Source organism: Pseudorca crassidens, chromosome 16 (genome assembly GCF_039906515.1).
Source record: "Pseudorca crassidens isolate mPseCra1 chromosome 16, mPseCra1.hap1, whole genome shotgun sequence".
NCBI lineage: Eukaryota > Metazoa > Chordata > Mammalia > Artiodactyla > Delphinidae > Pseudorca > Pseudorca crassidens.
The window spans coordinates 41222599-41239323 of record NC_090311.1 but is presented as its reverse complement, the minus strand read 5'-3'; the positions used below and the strand labels follow the sequence as shown (position 1 = coordinate 41239323).

The window sequence follows — 16725 nt, the reverse complement described above, 5'->3', positions numbered from 1 at the left end:
CAGGAATATTAATTTTACTTGAATAACATATTTATGGTTAAATAATGTTTACATTTCTATTTCTACTAAAAATAATTTATTGAAATTTTCTCTGTCCCATATAAGAGTCTTTAGAGGACTTTTTGTGGGCAACAAAGGTAGCTTTAATCTATTAATTGTATGTAGAATTACGAGTTATTTGGGGATTTAATTACTAACGTGGAACAAGAAGATGTGGAAGAGGCAAAAATAAACACAATGCATTATTTGAGTTATGAATATTTGTCTCTGTTTTTTATTTAAATATTTTATCAGTAATTCACTCAAATATCTTCCCTTCTCAGTTTTCTATCTAAATGTATTTAAGTGCTGTTATTTTTTCTAATAATATGCCATGACAGATACAAAAGTTTATTGCAATGATTTTTTTTTCTTGAAATATACACTGGGTTTGAGGACAGGAAAGCAAAAATTGATGAAGCCTCTCTGGACTTTTATTTCCTCATGTTTTCTAAGGGTCCTTTACTTTAAAGTAGTTCTTTCTGTAATGATACCAGATTAAAAGAGAATTCCTACATATAGTATGAAAAATAGCACCCCGAAAGGATTCCATAACATACAATGTTTTAATCTTTTATATTCTTTTTTAGGCTGAACAGGACAATGGTCATCCTCTTCCTGCTTTTGCCAGTCTGCATATTGAAATACTGGATGTAAACAATCAGAGCCCATATTTCACAATGCCCAGTTATCAAGGCTATATTCTGGAATCTGCCCCAGTGGGAGCAACTATTTCTGACAGTATGAATTTGACCAGCCCTCTAAGAATTGTCGTTCTGGACAAGGATGTAGAAGATGTAAGTTAAATATAATTTTTGCTCTTATTTTGCTAACACATCTCTTGTTATATTTATGCCAGTGGGAGATATTACAAAGACATGGTTGCATGAGCTATAGAATAGAGAAAAAAGTCAATATAAATGAGAGTCTTAGGGTTGTAATTTAATTCCATATCAAGGTTATTATAAAAAAAGTAAATTTGAATTTAGCAACTGTTCTTTTTCAGTTTACAGATATTCAGTATAAGGAAGAAAATGTTTCACTTGCAGTTTGCTAAAGTACGAGGGCAGTCTTTTTAATTAACATTGGCTTTAAACTATGTAATACTAATAGGAAAAAATAATGGCATTACACAATAAGTATAAAAAATCATGAAGGTAGCTCTGAAGTGTGATTTGGGGGACTTTTCTGACATTATGTTATTAAAGAAAACACATTTTGGGGCAGCTGACCCGCTCACACTTTTGCCAATGGCTATGTTGATGCTAACACTCTTCCATTCCACACATCATTGTCCTCTGTTTTTATGGTACTGACACTCACTAAAGGAGTGGGAAATTGTCCAGATTGGGCAGATCAGATTATTTTACCTCCTTAGCTAGAGTGATTGCTCCAAAGAGTGGACAGAAAATTTTTACCAGTCCAGTCAAAGTCCTCCCAGGAATTGAACGGAAAACAAAATTGGAGCTGGAGGACTTTGGCGTCATGTATTAAAGAAGTGGAAATGAATCTGAAGCCATTGTCACCAAGTTTGCTGACATCATAGTGAAGGCCCATTGTCATTGGGAGAGAATGAAGCCTGACAGAGACATACAGAGAGGAGTCCTACCGAGTCCCAATTTTTTAGGCTGGAATATCCCCAGATCTATATGAATCCCTAAAGATTTTCCTTTTAGTCTCTGACCTAGCACAGTATTTCCCCAAATATCTTTTTTTGTTTTAACATACGTTAAGTCTGATTTCTGTCACTTGCAACTTACAAAGTCCTGACCCAGAAATGTCTCCCATTTCGATAGCATCTGATAAAACTTTGTGATCGTGGAAATACTCTGTAGCTATTCTGTCCAGCACAGTAGCCACTAAGCCTGTGTGGCTGTGGAGCACTTGAAATGTAACTAGACTGAAAACATAATTTTAACATTTTGTTTAATTTGAATTATTTTAAATGTGAATAGTCACATGTCGCTAATTAGACAGCACAGCTCTAGAACATCCCCCAAAATTTCATTACATGGGATTTTGTCATCAGTTTAGTAAATTACAAGGGCACTTCCAGATTTTTTTTTTTTTCTTTCTGGAAAAATTTTGTAACCCTTAGCAGAGGCTGTGATAACTCTTGTGTGCACTCCACTTCTCACCAGGTGTTTTATTTTACTCTTTATATCTTTCTCTGCTTTCTTTTTTTTTTCCTCATCCTACCTTTTTTGCCCTTCTTAGTCTCTCCCATTTTCTTTCATCATGTGTTTTAACAACAGCTAATTCACACTGAGTTCTTAATACCTTCCAGATAATATAGTAAATGCTTTATCTTGCATTAATTCCCTTAAATTTCACAGCAAACATAATAGATGCAATTTTACATATTGCAGAAAGGGAAATTTAAATGCAATTTAAGTGCCTTAAATTTGAAGCAATTTTAAATGCCTTACTCTGATCACAGAATTAGTAAATGGTAGAGTTAGACCTTGAGCCAAGGTCTAATGGAAATAAAGTCATTGATTTTAATCACTAGTCTAGATAGCCCCTTTCTATTTTATACAGTCTGACTGTAGTCTGACTATGATAACAGCTGTTAATGCTATAGACTTTCTTCCTAGAAAAGTGCGTATACATACACAATTTCACATCCCACATCACAGAGTGTTTAGGGATTTCCTGAAGATTAATGTGTTTCATGAGTCACAGGTCATTTAGTGAATACTCACTAGAAAACTCACAGAACCACATTAAGAAGTTTTATCCTGGCTAAGCTAATATATTTTGTAGGCCCAGTTATGTCCCACAAATTTTGGTGTGGATTTTATTTCATGTTTTTAATTTAAATGCATAATCATATTTTAAGCAGTGACTAGTCAGTTTGGAAATTCCTAATAGTTTAAGTCACATCTTCATGAACACAGTGGTTGGCACAAGCTAAATCCTAAAAAAAAAAATGTAGTTTTAGTTTTTCCATAATGGCAAAATTTATGTATTTGTACTTCTTGGTACATTTATATTGTTTAGTGGTTGCATACTAAGCCCTATGTTTGCTTGCATACATTCTTACTTTTCTGGATTGTCATTCACTTTAAAATTACAAATGTTAAAATTGCATTCTAAGGGACTTTGTAAAGGATAGTGGGACTTCAAGATATTACTGACTTAGGGTGGAGAGAGCTTCTGGGTCTGAAACCTTTGGAAAACACTACTTAGAATTCTGCTCTTGAAGATTTACAATTCAGTTAGCCTATTAAATACTCTGAATGTTTCCAAGGGATGGGATGGCACATTGTTGTTCTTAAGAGTTTGTGCTTTGGAGTTAGATAGACCTGGGCTTGACTGTTGGTTCTACCCTGTGATAGCTGTATAACACTGTGAGCCTTATATTTACCAGTTGCAGCCTTTTGTTCAAATGCCAGTGACCCAAAAAGATATATGGTAGCAGTCACTGCCACCTTGGACTGCTCCTTCGCTTGGGGCTGGTGGGGATGGGAAGGGAGAGAAAATTTCCCTTAGATAAAGCCATGTGCATGGAGAGTGCCATAATTACTATGTTTTATAGAAATGTCAAGTGATTAAACAATGTCTATCTGGCCATTTGTTTATTATTTAGGCCCATCCTCTTTCTAAAATCATCTGCAGTGAGTGATGGTCATTAGGTGCCTAGAAACTGAACAAGTATATCTAATCCCTAGTGACAAATTTTTCTAAAATATCATCTACAACTTCGATATATCTATACTTTAAATAAGTCCACAGAATGTTAAACATCATTTAATCCAACTTCCTATACTATGTGAAATGTTATATTAAAATCCATTCTTCAGGAGTTGATGTTACACTTCATTGTGCCACTCAAGCTTGAAACCTAGGAGTCATCCTTGATTTTTTTTTTACTCAAGACAATTAAGAGATCTTTAAATTCTTCCTGTTTTGTCCTCTGAATATTTCTTGACTCTCTTTTTCTCTCTCCACTCTTACAACCCATTTGTCTTTTATTAAAATTGCCTCCTAATCTTCTTGCTCCCATTTTTTTTTCTTACTCAAAACCATCTTTCACTCAGCCACTAGAATGATTTATTCAAAGCTCAAATCTTACTATATCACACTTCTACCTAGTATACTCTCATGACTTGCTGCAGAAGAAATTTCAAGCCTATGTGCATGGTTTTCTGCTACTTGATACCTGAACATTTCTGCAGCCTCATTTTCTGAAAATTTCTGCTTCACCTATTACATTTAGCAACTACTTGTGGTTTCATGCGTTACACCAAACTACTGCTTATCTAATTACCTTTGTTTGTTACATTTTCTTTTTTGAAATCTTTCATTTTCCATTACATGAACTGGCTTGAAGAACATGCTCAGTGTTTGGAATTCAGCTCAGGCACACCCTCATTTAAGAATCTTTTCTAGATTATGCATTCTCTCAGTTGAGTTGCATGTCTCTTTTTGGTGAATTTCTCTAAAGTTATATTTACATCATTGTGTGTGTCTTTCTCCCTCATTGAATTTAAATCGAGGATAGGTCCTAGATCTTAATAACTTTTGTATCATGAAGATCTAATACAGTTCCCAGAACTTAGTATGTTCTAGTAATTGTTTAATAAACTAATAAGTTCAGACACAAGTAAAGGAATGAGAATATCTGGCATATGTATCAACAGTTCTAATGGTATTGAATTAACTGTTTCACAATATGGCCCATTCCATGGTGGGACAACTAACTACTAGAAAGTTTTTCATCACATTGAGTTGAAACGAGCATTCTTGTAACTCAACCATTATTCTTTATATCTTCCATTTGCCAGTATACAGAATAAATCTTTAGATTAGTCATTGATGTGTTTGAAGATGAATTTATGTCCTTCTGAATCATATTTTTTTTCCAGGCCAAGTGCTCTTCACTTCTCAAAAGTAAAATATGTTCATTGCTAGGTTATTTTAGGATCTGTGTTAACAAAAGAAAACTTCAAGGCCCTTTTAGTTTGCAGGCAAGAATTTTAATACATGGTAAATTCTAGTAGTTTTTGAATGTCAGAATTAGTGAAATTAATCAGCTTAAGGGTACAGGATTTAAGATTAAGGGCAAAGACACATCACCTCATACAGGTATTACCAATAGAAACAGAGATAAAGCATCAGGCATGAAAGAGAAGTAGTCATTCCAGGAGTTGGTTTTCTTGAGCACAGCTAAGCCACAGGGCAGATGCCAAGAAGGGGACAGACTTGGATCTGTTTATCCAAAAATGAAGTTGTTTTCTTCCTTCAATTCAGTAGAAAGTAAGGCAAAGTTTTAGGAACTAGTAGCAGAGATCGGTGATTTGTGGTGTTATTAGCAGTTTAGATTTTGAGTCAGAAGGAATATTAAGGGTCACAGTAAACTGAAAAAGAAAGTAGACAAAAATATTTGTACTAATGTTCCTTCCTATAGATGTCAATATATATTTATACATGCATATGTAATATATATATGAATCATATTTATAATTTTTTTCAACCATTCTTACTTCAGTTTCATAATAGTCCAGAATATACATAGAGCAGGTAATGCAAAAGAGGCATGTCTGAAACCACCAGGTTTTCAGCGGCAGAACCACTAAAAGTTGCTTATTGAATTCTAGTTATAAAAAAATAACGGGGAATAATAATCAACAGGTTATGCATTTGGCTTGCAGAGAGGCAATGATCCACTTATAATTCCAAGTCAGTTTGCATCCCTATATAGTGTTTTGTTTCAAAATAAAGGTATCCTTGAAATTTAATACAGTACACTTATAAAGGTATAATGTACTTATATGCTTTATAAATATTGTTATACTATCATATATATGTTATGATGTTTCAAAATACTAAGAAAAAAATACACCTTCGAAAAAGTTGTTAGTTTAAATAAACTGGAAAAGGTTTTTGTTTGTTTGTTTTGTGGTTCATTGTTTTTTTTCTAGTGTACATTTGTATGCCATATATATATTTGTGGTCATTTATATTTACATTTTTTAATTTAATGTTTAATTTGCATATAGGTTCCACCTGGTGGAGTTCCTGTAGGTACTAGGTGTTAATTTTGTGTTTGCTCTTTTGTTAATTGCTGTGGTTCATTTTCTTGTTCTTTTTCCTTTCTACAAAAAAAAAAAAAGGCAATTACTTCATTATCACTTATAAAGACCTAAAACTATTAAAATATATATGTAATTTAAATTTATTACATCATATTATTGGTTATAGTAGTATGAAATTATGGAGAATCCAAACTGCATGTGAACTTAAACAAAGATTATTTAATTATTAATTTTTTTAGCCCATGGAGCATTAATAATTCATTATTGCATTCTTTTAGAAAAATTCTAATCTTAGAGTCGAACCCTTTTAAACAAGGTACTTCAGAGAACTACTGTCAACTAATTCAAATTGGCAGATGAGATTAAATTTTTTGTTATTTTCTTGTTATGCTTTGTAATTTATATGTATGCGCATAAGTATGCATATGTATGTGCACATATACATTTCTGTGTTGTATGTGCATATATATGAGGATGCATATAATCTTGTGTGTGTATGTATGTGTGATGTCATCTTTTGAGTCTCATTGGAAACCCATAGTTGGTTTTAAATCCAATAGACTGTCATGTTTGAACATATTTATTCTATATGATGAGATTTTAAAATTTTACATTCATATGTTTACCTTTGTGTTTGTATATGTGTTTACTTTTGCATTCACTTTATTTGTGCTGTGAATAAGTATCAGAGTTTGTTTTATACTCCCAGAAAATAATACACAAATTAACAAAGTAATATATTGTGCTTTTGGTATATGCTGAATGTATACTTTAGAGTAAAATAATATTTCTTTATGTTGGGGAAAAAGATTGTTATATTAATCAGCCTTCTGTGTATATTTTGATTTAGAAAACTAATATTTAATTTAAATAAATTTATTTAAATTAAATAAATAAATTTATAGACACAAGGACTACATAAAATATACTGTCCCTATCAGAATAATAAGCCAGAGCATTATCTTCCATTTACACTCATAGTACACCACACCTGAAACTAGTATTATCCTTACAAATGAATCTAAGGTATTAAACTTTGAGTGATAACCGGCTGAACATTTCCAAATCTGCCTTCTTAAATTCTTATACTTAAATACCCAGACATTTACCAATAGCATCTATGCATGCTATATACATATATAAATTTTAGAAGGTTATTATTTTAAATATTAATAAACTTCAAAAGTTATATTTTAATCAGAAATTAACTGTGCAAAGCAGATTGGAATAAGCTGTAAGATGCCATGTACAATACTAACATTATGCGTTCTGTTATTTTTTTTACATAAAACAGCCTGCAGTTCTGGGAAATGTTATTTTAGTTCCTAGCTAGTTTTTATAAAAGGACTTGAAATGGAGACAATTAAATTATCAAAAGGACTTTAGTGTTTCTGGTTATCAAATATGAGAGAGCCTGTTTATGAAGTCCTGGTGTGTATATCATCTTCGAATGGGAGTTGCTTGGCAATGGAAATCTTGTCGCTTTCATAAATTTGTGAAATAGTGTGGTTTGTGATACAATCATACCACAGTCACATATACATACATTGGTTTACAACCCAACATTCATTACAGTATTGCACTATCTCAGTACCTGACATTAAAAAAATGCTTAAAACGTGGTGAGTATATGAATGAATATATCTAACAAATTTACTAACAGAAGCTACAGTTGAAAGGAAGAAGAGAAATTGAGAGAGGATTAGTCATAAAGGAAGTAGAGAATGACTGAAGGATTTGAACAAAAGGAAAGAAGTAAATATTTGGCAAGCAAATCACATAGCAAAACTTGCTCAGCTTGGATTACTCGTAGTGTAATATGAGGAAAAGAAGCTGTGTTTGTTGGCACCATTGTTGGTACGTTCAGAGAACAGAAAAAAATATATGAATTTAAAAGCCTAGTGACTTTACTTTGATAGGTAAAATCAAGGGTAAACACTAAAAAGGCAGACACTCATATTTATTTAGTTTTTTTAAATTAATTGAAACTGTATGCTAACATTTGTGATCATTTAAAAATAATAATTGAATTAGATTACAGTTGGCTCTAAAGTATAACAAAAGAAGAATCCCAAAAATGTGGTTTAAAAATATGTTTTAATGTGTATTTTATAAATTACTTTTTAAAAGAATTTAACTTTTTATTAACTAACCTATTTGATTAACCAAAATACCCCACTTCCTAGCCATGCTGAGAAACTGGGGTCATGGCACTGAAATGAAAACAGCTGAATGCCCATTGGAAAATATCAGTGAGAAGCCTCTTGATTTTTTTACAACTCTTAACAACTTTGATTTTTTATAAGTGGACCAACAGATATTATTATCTATAGTATTAATTTTTTTAGTGTTCCGAGATAAATGTAGCACATTGACCTTGTATCAAAATCATGGGCAAGGAAGCTGCCATGATATAGCTAAATATTATCTCCTAATAAGATACTGCAAATACAGAACTTGTGTCAGGTTCAAATGAAACCATTCATTCCAAGGTTATTTGAAGTATACACATATTGAAACTTTAGGGAGAGGTAAAGTATCTTGTGGATCAAATCATGCCAACCTTTTAATATAGTAGCGTGCATTTCAACTTTCTCACTTCTACATAGAAATTTTTAAAATATGAGTTCTAATTTTTTTTTTCTTTTTAATCGACAATGTGTTTAACAATTCCTGGCTCTCTACTCCGCCCTCAGCCTTTGATATCAGACTTAGAAATCTGTGATATTAAATCACATTTCAAACCATAATATTTTAAAAGTTGCCATAATCTGTAAAACACCTTACCTCGCTGTATCATCCCTGTATCTGTTTTTTCACAGCCTTCCTGGTAGTCCACTCTCTCTCAACATTCCCATTTTATTTGCTGCACCTTCCTTGCTATTCCACTATGCAGATGCCAATCCAAGCCTACCCATTTTATGTCTTTGTTCTTTCTCTGAATTGTAGAGATTAATACCTTGTCTTTCAGAGATGGCAATAAGATTGTGAAGGATTTCCAAGGCCTAGTTAATTACCTGTGTTTTGAACTTTTGCAGTCACTTCCTTTTTATGTATATATCATTTTTTTCTAAACCCTTTTTTCAGACACGTGTCAATTCATATATTTTGAATCTAATCATCTGAAATATTTTAATTAAAATAAATATTACGTTTCCCCTTGGAGAATCTTTACATTAAAATAAGAAAGAGCAAGCACATTATTTATAGGTAATGAATTATATATATAACCAATTTTATTTCTATTTTACATTAAACATGAGAACAGGTTAATAATATGCATGTGTGCAGTTTATTACCACAAATGAATTAATTGTAAAATTCTACAGCTAAAATTCTTGCCTCCAATTTCCTTTTCTTGTATTTATTTCTTATTTCTCGAGTCCAATGAAGTTCTGGAAAATATTGATATTAAATAATCAATAAGAATGTATTCAAATGGACTGTTTTCTGTCTTCTTCTTCTTCCTATTTTTCCTTTTATTCACATTAATTATACTAGTACTTATTTAAGTATTTTATTTTCCACAAAGTGAGTAATTGTCTGTGGATAGTTTTGTGCAATTATGAGTAAATTTCTAGTTAAATCTTTCTTTTCTTTAGAAATTCTTAATACAGTTATATATTTTTGTAATAAATTTGAAAAATTAATTTCCAGGTAATGAACTAATAAATGCATTGTTTATTAACATTATAAATAATGGCACTTTTTTTTTTTTTAAAGACGAAAGACCCAGAGCTTCACCTTTTTCTGAATGATTATACTTCAGTCTTCACTATCACGCAGACTGGAATCACTCGCTACCTCACCTTACTTCAACCAGTGGACAGGGAAGAACAGCAAACTTACATCTTTTCGGTAAAGAGATTTCATATATATGTATATAAATATACATATATATGTATGCAAGAGAAAGAGGTGTCTGTTTAAAACTGAAAAGGTCAATGATTTGAAAGGAAAATGCAATATTTTCAAGTAATAACAGAGAATATAAATAATAAAAAATGCTTCACATGTATTTCTCTTTTTTCTGTTTGTAAGTTTGTGTAGTTTATTACCATTCTTTCCAACAGAAGAAAGACAAATTTTGAAATGAAAACAAGAAAATGGGAATCTCAGTCTTCACCATACACTCATGATTGACTTAAATTGAGATATTATAAAGTAGAATCAACAAAATAAAAAAATTATTTTCTAACATTTATTTATTTATTTATTGTTATTGCATTTTTAACTTTGTCATAGGGTTAGGCCAGTGGTTCTCACTGGGGATGATTCCTGCACCCACCACCCTCCCCATCCTGCCCTTCCCCAGGACCTGTTTGCAATTTCTGGAAAGAATTTTGAATGTTACTCTTATGAAGAGGTGCTATTGGCATCTGGTGGGTAGACACTGAAGATGCTGATAAACCTTTTATAATACACAGGACAGCCTCCCACAACAAGAATTTGTAGGTTAGGTTAGTGAAGAGAGAGAGAGAGAGAGAGAGAAAAGTTGACAGCTGAATAGAGGTAAAAAGGAAGTTCTATTCATTATCCAAATTTCTGAGCTAGATTTTATTCAAATATAGGGGGAACATGAGCTGATAGAAAAGGGTAGGTAATGGAATTTATATAAGGAGGATTTTTGTCGGGAAAAGCTTACACAGCAAACTCAGAGCTTTCAGAAAACCTAAAGTCCCCAGTTAAAACTTAGATACAGAGTGGATTTCAAAAGTCATTCAGAACGAGGATGGTAGTGTTATAGCATTGATTTTTTGGTGAGACCTTCTTTAAAAGTTAATAATGTGGGCTTCCCTGGTGGCGCAGTGGTTGAGAGTCTGCCTGCCAACGCAGGGGACACGGGTTCGAGCCCTGGTCTGGGAAGATCCCACATGCCGCGGAGCGACTAAGCCCGTGAGCCACAACTACTGAGCCTGCGCGTCTGGAGCCTGTGCTCCACAATGGGAGAGGCCGCGACAGTGAGAGGCCCGCGCACCGTGATGAAGGGTGGCCCCCACTCGCTGCAACTGGAGAAAGCCCTCGCACAGAAACGAAGGCCCAAAATAGCCAAAAATAAATAAATAAATTAATTAATTAATTTTTTTTAAAAAAAAGTTAATAATGTAATTAAGATATCACTCTTAACGAATGCCAATGGGTCCTTTAAAAGTTGTGATTTTTGTGAATTATTAGAAAATGATATTACATGTTTAGGGCACCTATTTTCTTGACTGATGTAAGCATGTTGGCTGTAAAAACAACTGTTGCATTGTAAACAAAACATGTAAGAATGGAGAATATTTTACTATTAATTTTTTAAAGGTTAAATAGTAGTTAACTCCTAAAAATTAGCAGTGTCATTGGCCATTTCAAGCCTCTAAGACATTTTACCTATCAGCTTCTTTAAAACGTGCTTGCATTCAATACATTAAAAACAAAGCAGACTCCTCCGTAATTGTTTCTTAGCACATTAAAACACTTTGATTATATGTACTATTATAGTTTTATTACTTCCTTTTATCAGCAAACATTTTAGCACCCTTTTAAAACTGTAAATTACATATGAGAAACTTCTTAAATTGTAGGAGTTAATTCTGTAGTGCTTATGTTTGCACGAATACTCTATTAAATGTATTTTTCTATCCCCAAAGATAACGGCATTTGATGGTGTTCAAGAAAGTGAGCCAGTTACCGTCAATATTCGGGTGATGGATGCAAACGATAACACTCCAACCTTCCCTGAAATATCCTATGATGTCTTTGTTTATACAGATATGAACCCTGGGGACAGTGTCATACAGGTGAGAATATTTGAAGCAATTATTTCCTTGGGCATTATACAAAGCATTGGTGAAGACATTGCTGAAGAAATGAAAGTGAATTTCAGACTTATTGTATGGCATAATTTAGCTTAAAAAGCTTTAAATTTATGTTTACTTTTTGAATGAAAGTATATCTACATGGACTTTAAAGTAGAATTAACTAGATGTACACATAGCTGTTTGACCTTTTATACTTGATTTTTAAAATGTATTGAACATATTTAATTAATATAATGAATATATTTAATATACTGAAGTTTCAAGCATTAAACATGTAGCTTAAAACTTCAAATTATTTTGAACTCTTGTAGAAATTGGTTAAATTTCCTTTGCAGATAAATACAAAGGACTGTATTAATAAATTGCTGGGTAATACTATTAGACATTGATTACCTGGACATGAAATAGAATCATTACAATGGGAAAAATTAAGATTAGATAGTAGATTGTATCTTTGAAAACACAGAAATCTGGCAAAATCTTTATCCTTGATTTATTTTATTTTTATCATTAGCTATACTTATTACATTTAAATAAATTGCAAGTTATCTCACAATCTTTTTTGTGTTCTGTATATAAACCATAAAGAAGTAATAATATTCTTCCTTGAGGATTTTTAGAAATCTGGTTGATTCTAGTACTTTCCAAACTGGCTGTACATCAAAATTATCTAGGGAGTGGTTGAGAAATACAGATGAGAAAGATTCACTTCAGCTTTCCTGGATCTGAAGCTCTATAAGTAATACTTAAGTAATCAATATAAAAAACAAACCCAAAAGGTTTAAGTTGCCCAGTCATGTAAAGACCACTGATCTATATTTTCCTCTACATCTGAGAGTCAGATTTAATAATTTGAAATTACTCTCAAGCCAGGAAGGTCATGATTCTTTATACTTTTTAGAGTATTAGAAAGGCTCCTAATTATTACTAAAGTTTATATATAATATATATTATATAACATAAAATATATAATAATATAGAATATAATCTAATATATAATAGTACAGTATATAGTGAATACTAATAAATAAATTTGTATACCTATATATTTTAGTATTAGATAAATAGTTCAGAGCAGTAAAAAAGCATTCCAAATGCCTCAGCAGTGTACTTAAGTCTTTATGTTATGGTTGCTCTTCTCTCCAGCTTCATCTTTGGCCCTCTATTTCTATATGTATGTTTCAGTCCTACTGAACTATCATTTCCAGTTACCTGAATGTGCCTTGCTCTTTCCCATTTTCTCTAATTATCTCCTTTACCTTGATCTCTTTCCCTTCTATTTATAGCTTGATTACTTTCTCCTATTCTTTAGACTTTTTACTTTGTGAGGAAGCATTCCTTGGTAGTTTTCAGTAGATAATTCCTAGTAATTCTTCTTCCTTAATAGTTCCTGTTCTTGCAACCCACCAATAACAGTAGTTTCTAGCCAAGATATTATGATACAGTGGTGTGTCCTCATCAGTGTGAAATGTGTGGAAGAAATAGTTAACAATATGTCTCATGGCTTCTGTATACTATTTTCTGTTAACCAAGAACACTTCTTATCTGATCTTTTACAAGGCTAATTCACTCTCATCATTCAGGACCCAGCTCAAAATATCATCTCCTCAGAGAAAACTTTCCTAACAGCTTAGTGTCAATAGACTCCCAGCATACACACATACATATACACACCCCGTCACACATTCTTATTCTGTAACTTTCTCTCATCACTTTCATAACCAATATGACCAACTAAAATTATCTTCTTTTCTTCTTGTCCCCACCCCGAACTAAAAACTCCATGAGTGGCCATCTGTCTTGTTTGCTACTCTAATACCAGCACATGCCAGACATACTAGCCATGCAGTAAATATTTGTTCAAAGGATGAATTATTGCCTATTTTGCATGATATAATTGTTAATATAAATTAGAGATAATTCACTGCTACCCCTATTTTATTTATTGGATTAAGATGTGCTTTCTTCAGTGATATAGGAAGGGGTAACATTATAGACTGAGTGCTGAAAATTCACCTAAAAATGCATCCATGTGAATGTCCTCTTCCATGTATGTGGGTAGTGGGGAAAAGGTTTCAAACAGCCACAGTACATTTTATTCATATCTTGGTTATGGCACTTGTCATATTGATGAAATCCACCTTTTTTACCCATTTGTCTTGAGGGCACAACTATAATTTGTTTCTGTATCCATAGCCTGTGTATCCATAGTGCCTGGCATATAGTAGATGCCTAAACTAGTAGATGCTTAATAAATGTTTATTTGAGGATGAAAGAAAGAAAGATCTGTAAACAAGTAGATCTGAATGAATGGGGAGGAATAAGTGTATTGGTCTTTATTTCTAGTGAATTGATGGACCTAGAGATCTACATTTATCTTTACTGAAGCACTCTTTCATAGGGAGTAAAATTATGGTTTATACAGATAAAGGAATGAAAATTATTGTCATGTTCTTATTTAATTAGATCTGATTCTCATCTCTATAATAACATAATTGGAAATAAAAGTAAGTTTATACAGAAAACCCCCCAGCAGGGAACTGGAAAGTGTAACTAAGAAAACGATAGCAGTTATGTGGTGGAACCGTATCTCAAAAATGTTTGCCTTGGGGGATCAAAAGCTTATTTCTGGCATTTGCAGTCTACAAGAGTTAATTTCCCTTATGTATCTCTTTATAAAACACTTTTTGCCTTGCCTTTAAAGAGTCATATTTTATATATTTCCCTTTGAAAATCTATTTGAACATAGATTGTTTTTGTCTATGTGCCTCTAATTTCTTAACTTATTTAAATGCCAAGAAATGAAGCCTTTTTAATTAGTATTTTTAATGTTATTCTGGTATGTGGTAAAAGAGTGGTGTGGCTATAAAGCATTCTCCAAGGGCCTAGAAATAAAAGGAAATAGATTTCCCAGTGAGAGAAAAAATGTAAAACAGAGCAAAATAATTCAGAACCGTGATCTGCAACTGCATTTTAAGGGTCATAAAATGGGTTCTTATGCTCCATTCATCACTAACCGTTCAATAACCTGCCTTTCCTCACTAACTCCACAGAAGATCAACTGGTTTCCTCTTTGGTTAGTAATCTGTTGTCAACAGGAGTGAAAGTGTTAGAAACAAAGGAGACAATGAGCACTCTCCAGCAAAGAGAGCCTTGGAAAACAGATTTTAAGTATTATAATCAGATCATTTTCAGTGTAGACATGAGACTATCTTGGCCTGATGTAAGTACATAAGTATTTGAGTCTACTGTCTTCTTATTATGAGGTAGCTCTCCTTGTCCACAAGCGTGGATCAGTTGGTGATAAAAATGTGAGTACTACCCAGGTTCTTGTTAAAAGTTCTCAGTTATAAACTAGCCTTCTGACTTTATTATGCTTGCTTATTGTAAAAAGGAACAGGGTGATTCTGACATGTATGGTTCATGAAATACACTTATGGGAGCACTGCCATAAAACAGCAGCTGCATCTTTCACAACTGAAAATTAAGTGTAATCAGGTTATGAGCACATCTTGTGTTAAGAGAGAAATTACAGGCATGAGTGAGTATGATTCTTCAGTTCATGCAGTGTATTTTTTGCTGCACAAAAGACAATTTTGTAGGCCATCAGTGAAATCTTCCAGGTTCACTCTAAATGATATCCCACTCTGTTGTGTTAAGGTCTCATTCACACATTGCTAGTTTTCTTGAAAAACCAATTGCTCTATATTGGAGATATAGATTTTTATATATAATTATATAATATTAATATTTTAAAGATGCAGATTTTACGATTTGTAGTTAGCTATCCTGTCTGTACTCCAAAGATGCTATTCCTAGACTTTTACAATTCTCTTAAATCAATGGTTCTTCGTCCTGAGTATTAGAGTTCTACCTGAGAAACTTTAAAAAATATTGATGCCTGGACTACACCCTGAAATATTTTTATTTAAATGATATGGTAACACATAGTAGAGTCACTTGGAGAGATTTTATTTAATAAAACAAAGAAGCTCTAATATGTAGCTAATTTTGAGAAAAACTGCCTTAAACCTTAACAATATTTTTGTACCCTCTGAAAAATGGAATCTTAATTTATTAAGATGGAGTCCCTCATGGAGTGGCGTCCTTTGATTGTCACCCGCACCTCTTCCCATATTTCTTGTTTTTCAGTTCTTACTTTCTTTTTTCATGTTTCTTACTCCTCTTCACTGCTTTAAAGTCCACCCCTTCCCCTCACCTTCACTTGTGCTCACTAGTTATTCCATTCTTTCAATTTTATTTTACTACAATAATCTCTTCCTCTCTATTGATTCTTTCCCTTTGGCCTATAAGCATTTTTAAATCCTCCTATGCCGTGGTCTAAACACTCTTCCCAGATAAGATTTCATGCTACTATCTAACTCTGATATTCCAACTCTGATGTATTTAAGCATTTGGATTGATAAATCTAGATAGTTTATTATTTTATTCTGTATTTATGCATAATTAATACATAGTTATAAATCTGGCCTTCGCTCACATCATACTACTAAAATCATATAAAATCATAATTCTAATGAGTCAAACACAGAAGTAAATATTTCTCCATACTTAATCTATGTAAAACTCTCAAATTTACCCTTTTATGGAAAACCTCCCTGGTTCTCATCCTAGCTGTCTGGTGGCTGAGGGACTTCTTGCTGGCTTCTTGTTCAATTCCCAATCTTTCAATATTAACATTTTCCAAAAATCAATATATAAATTTCCTCTCTTTCATCTATTCCCAAGTTTTCAATCATCACTTTTATGTGTACTCATGTCACCCAAAGTTAAATGTCCTGTGATGACCTGAGCATCAAGCTGTTGGAGATGGCAAGGTG

General features: G+C 32.6%; 1 protein-coding gene across 1 annotated transcript in view; it reads left to right on the top strand.

The window, feature by feature from the left end:
- Window positions 1–16725, top strand: part of PCDH15 (protocadherin related 15) — a 1039293-nt gene that overhangs the window by 740071 nt on the left and 282497 nt on the right. Inside the window, exons 13-15 of the mRNA XM_067710150.1 lie at window positions 630–836; window positions 9804–9938; window positions 11714–11863. Coding sequence (XP_067566251.1) covers window positions 630–836; window positions 9804–9938; window positions 11714–11863 — 492 coding nt within the window. The remainder of the gene's footprint in view (window positions 1–629; window positions 837–9803; window positions 9939–11713; window positions 11864–16725) is intronic.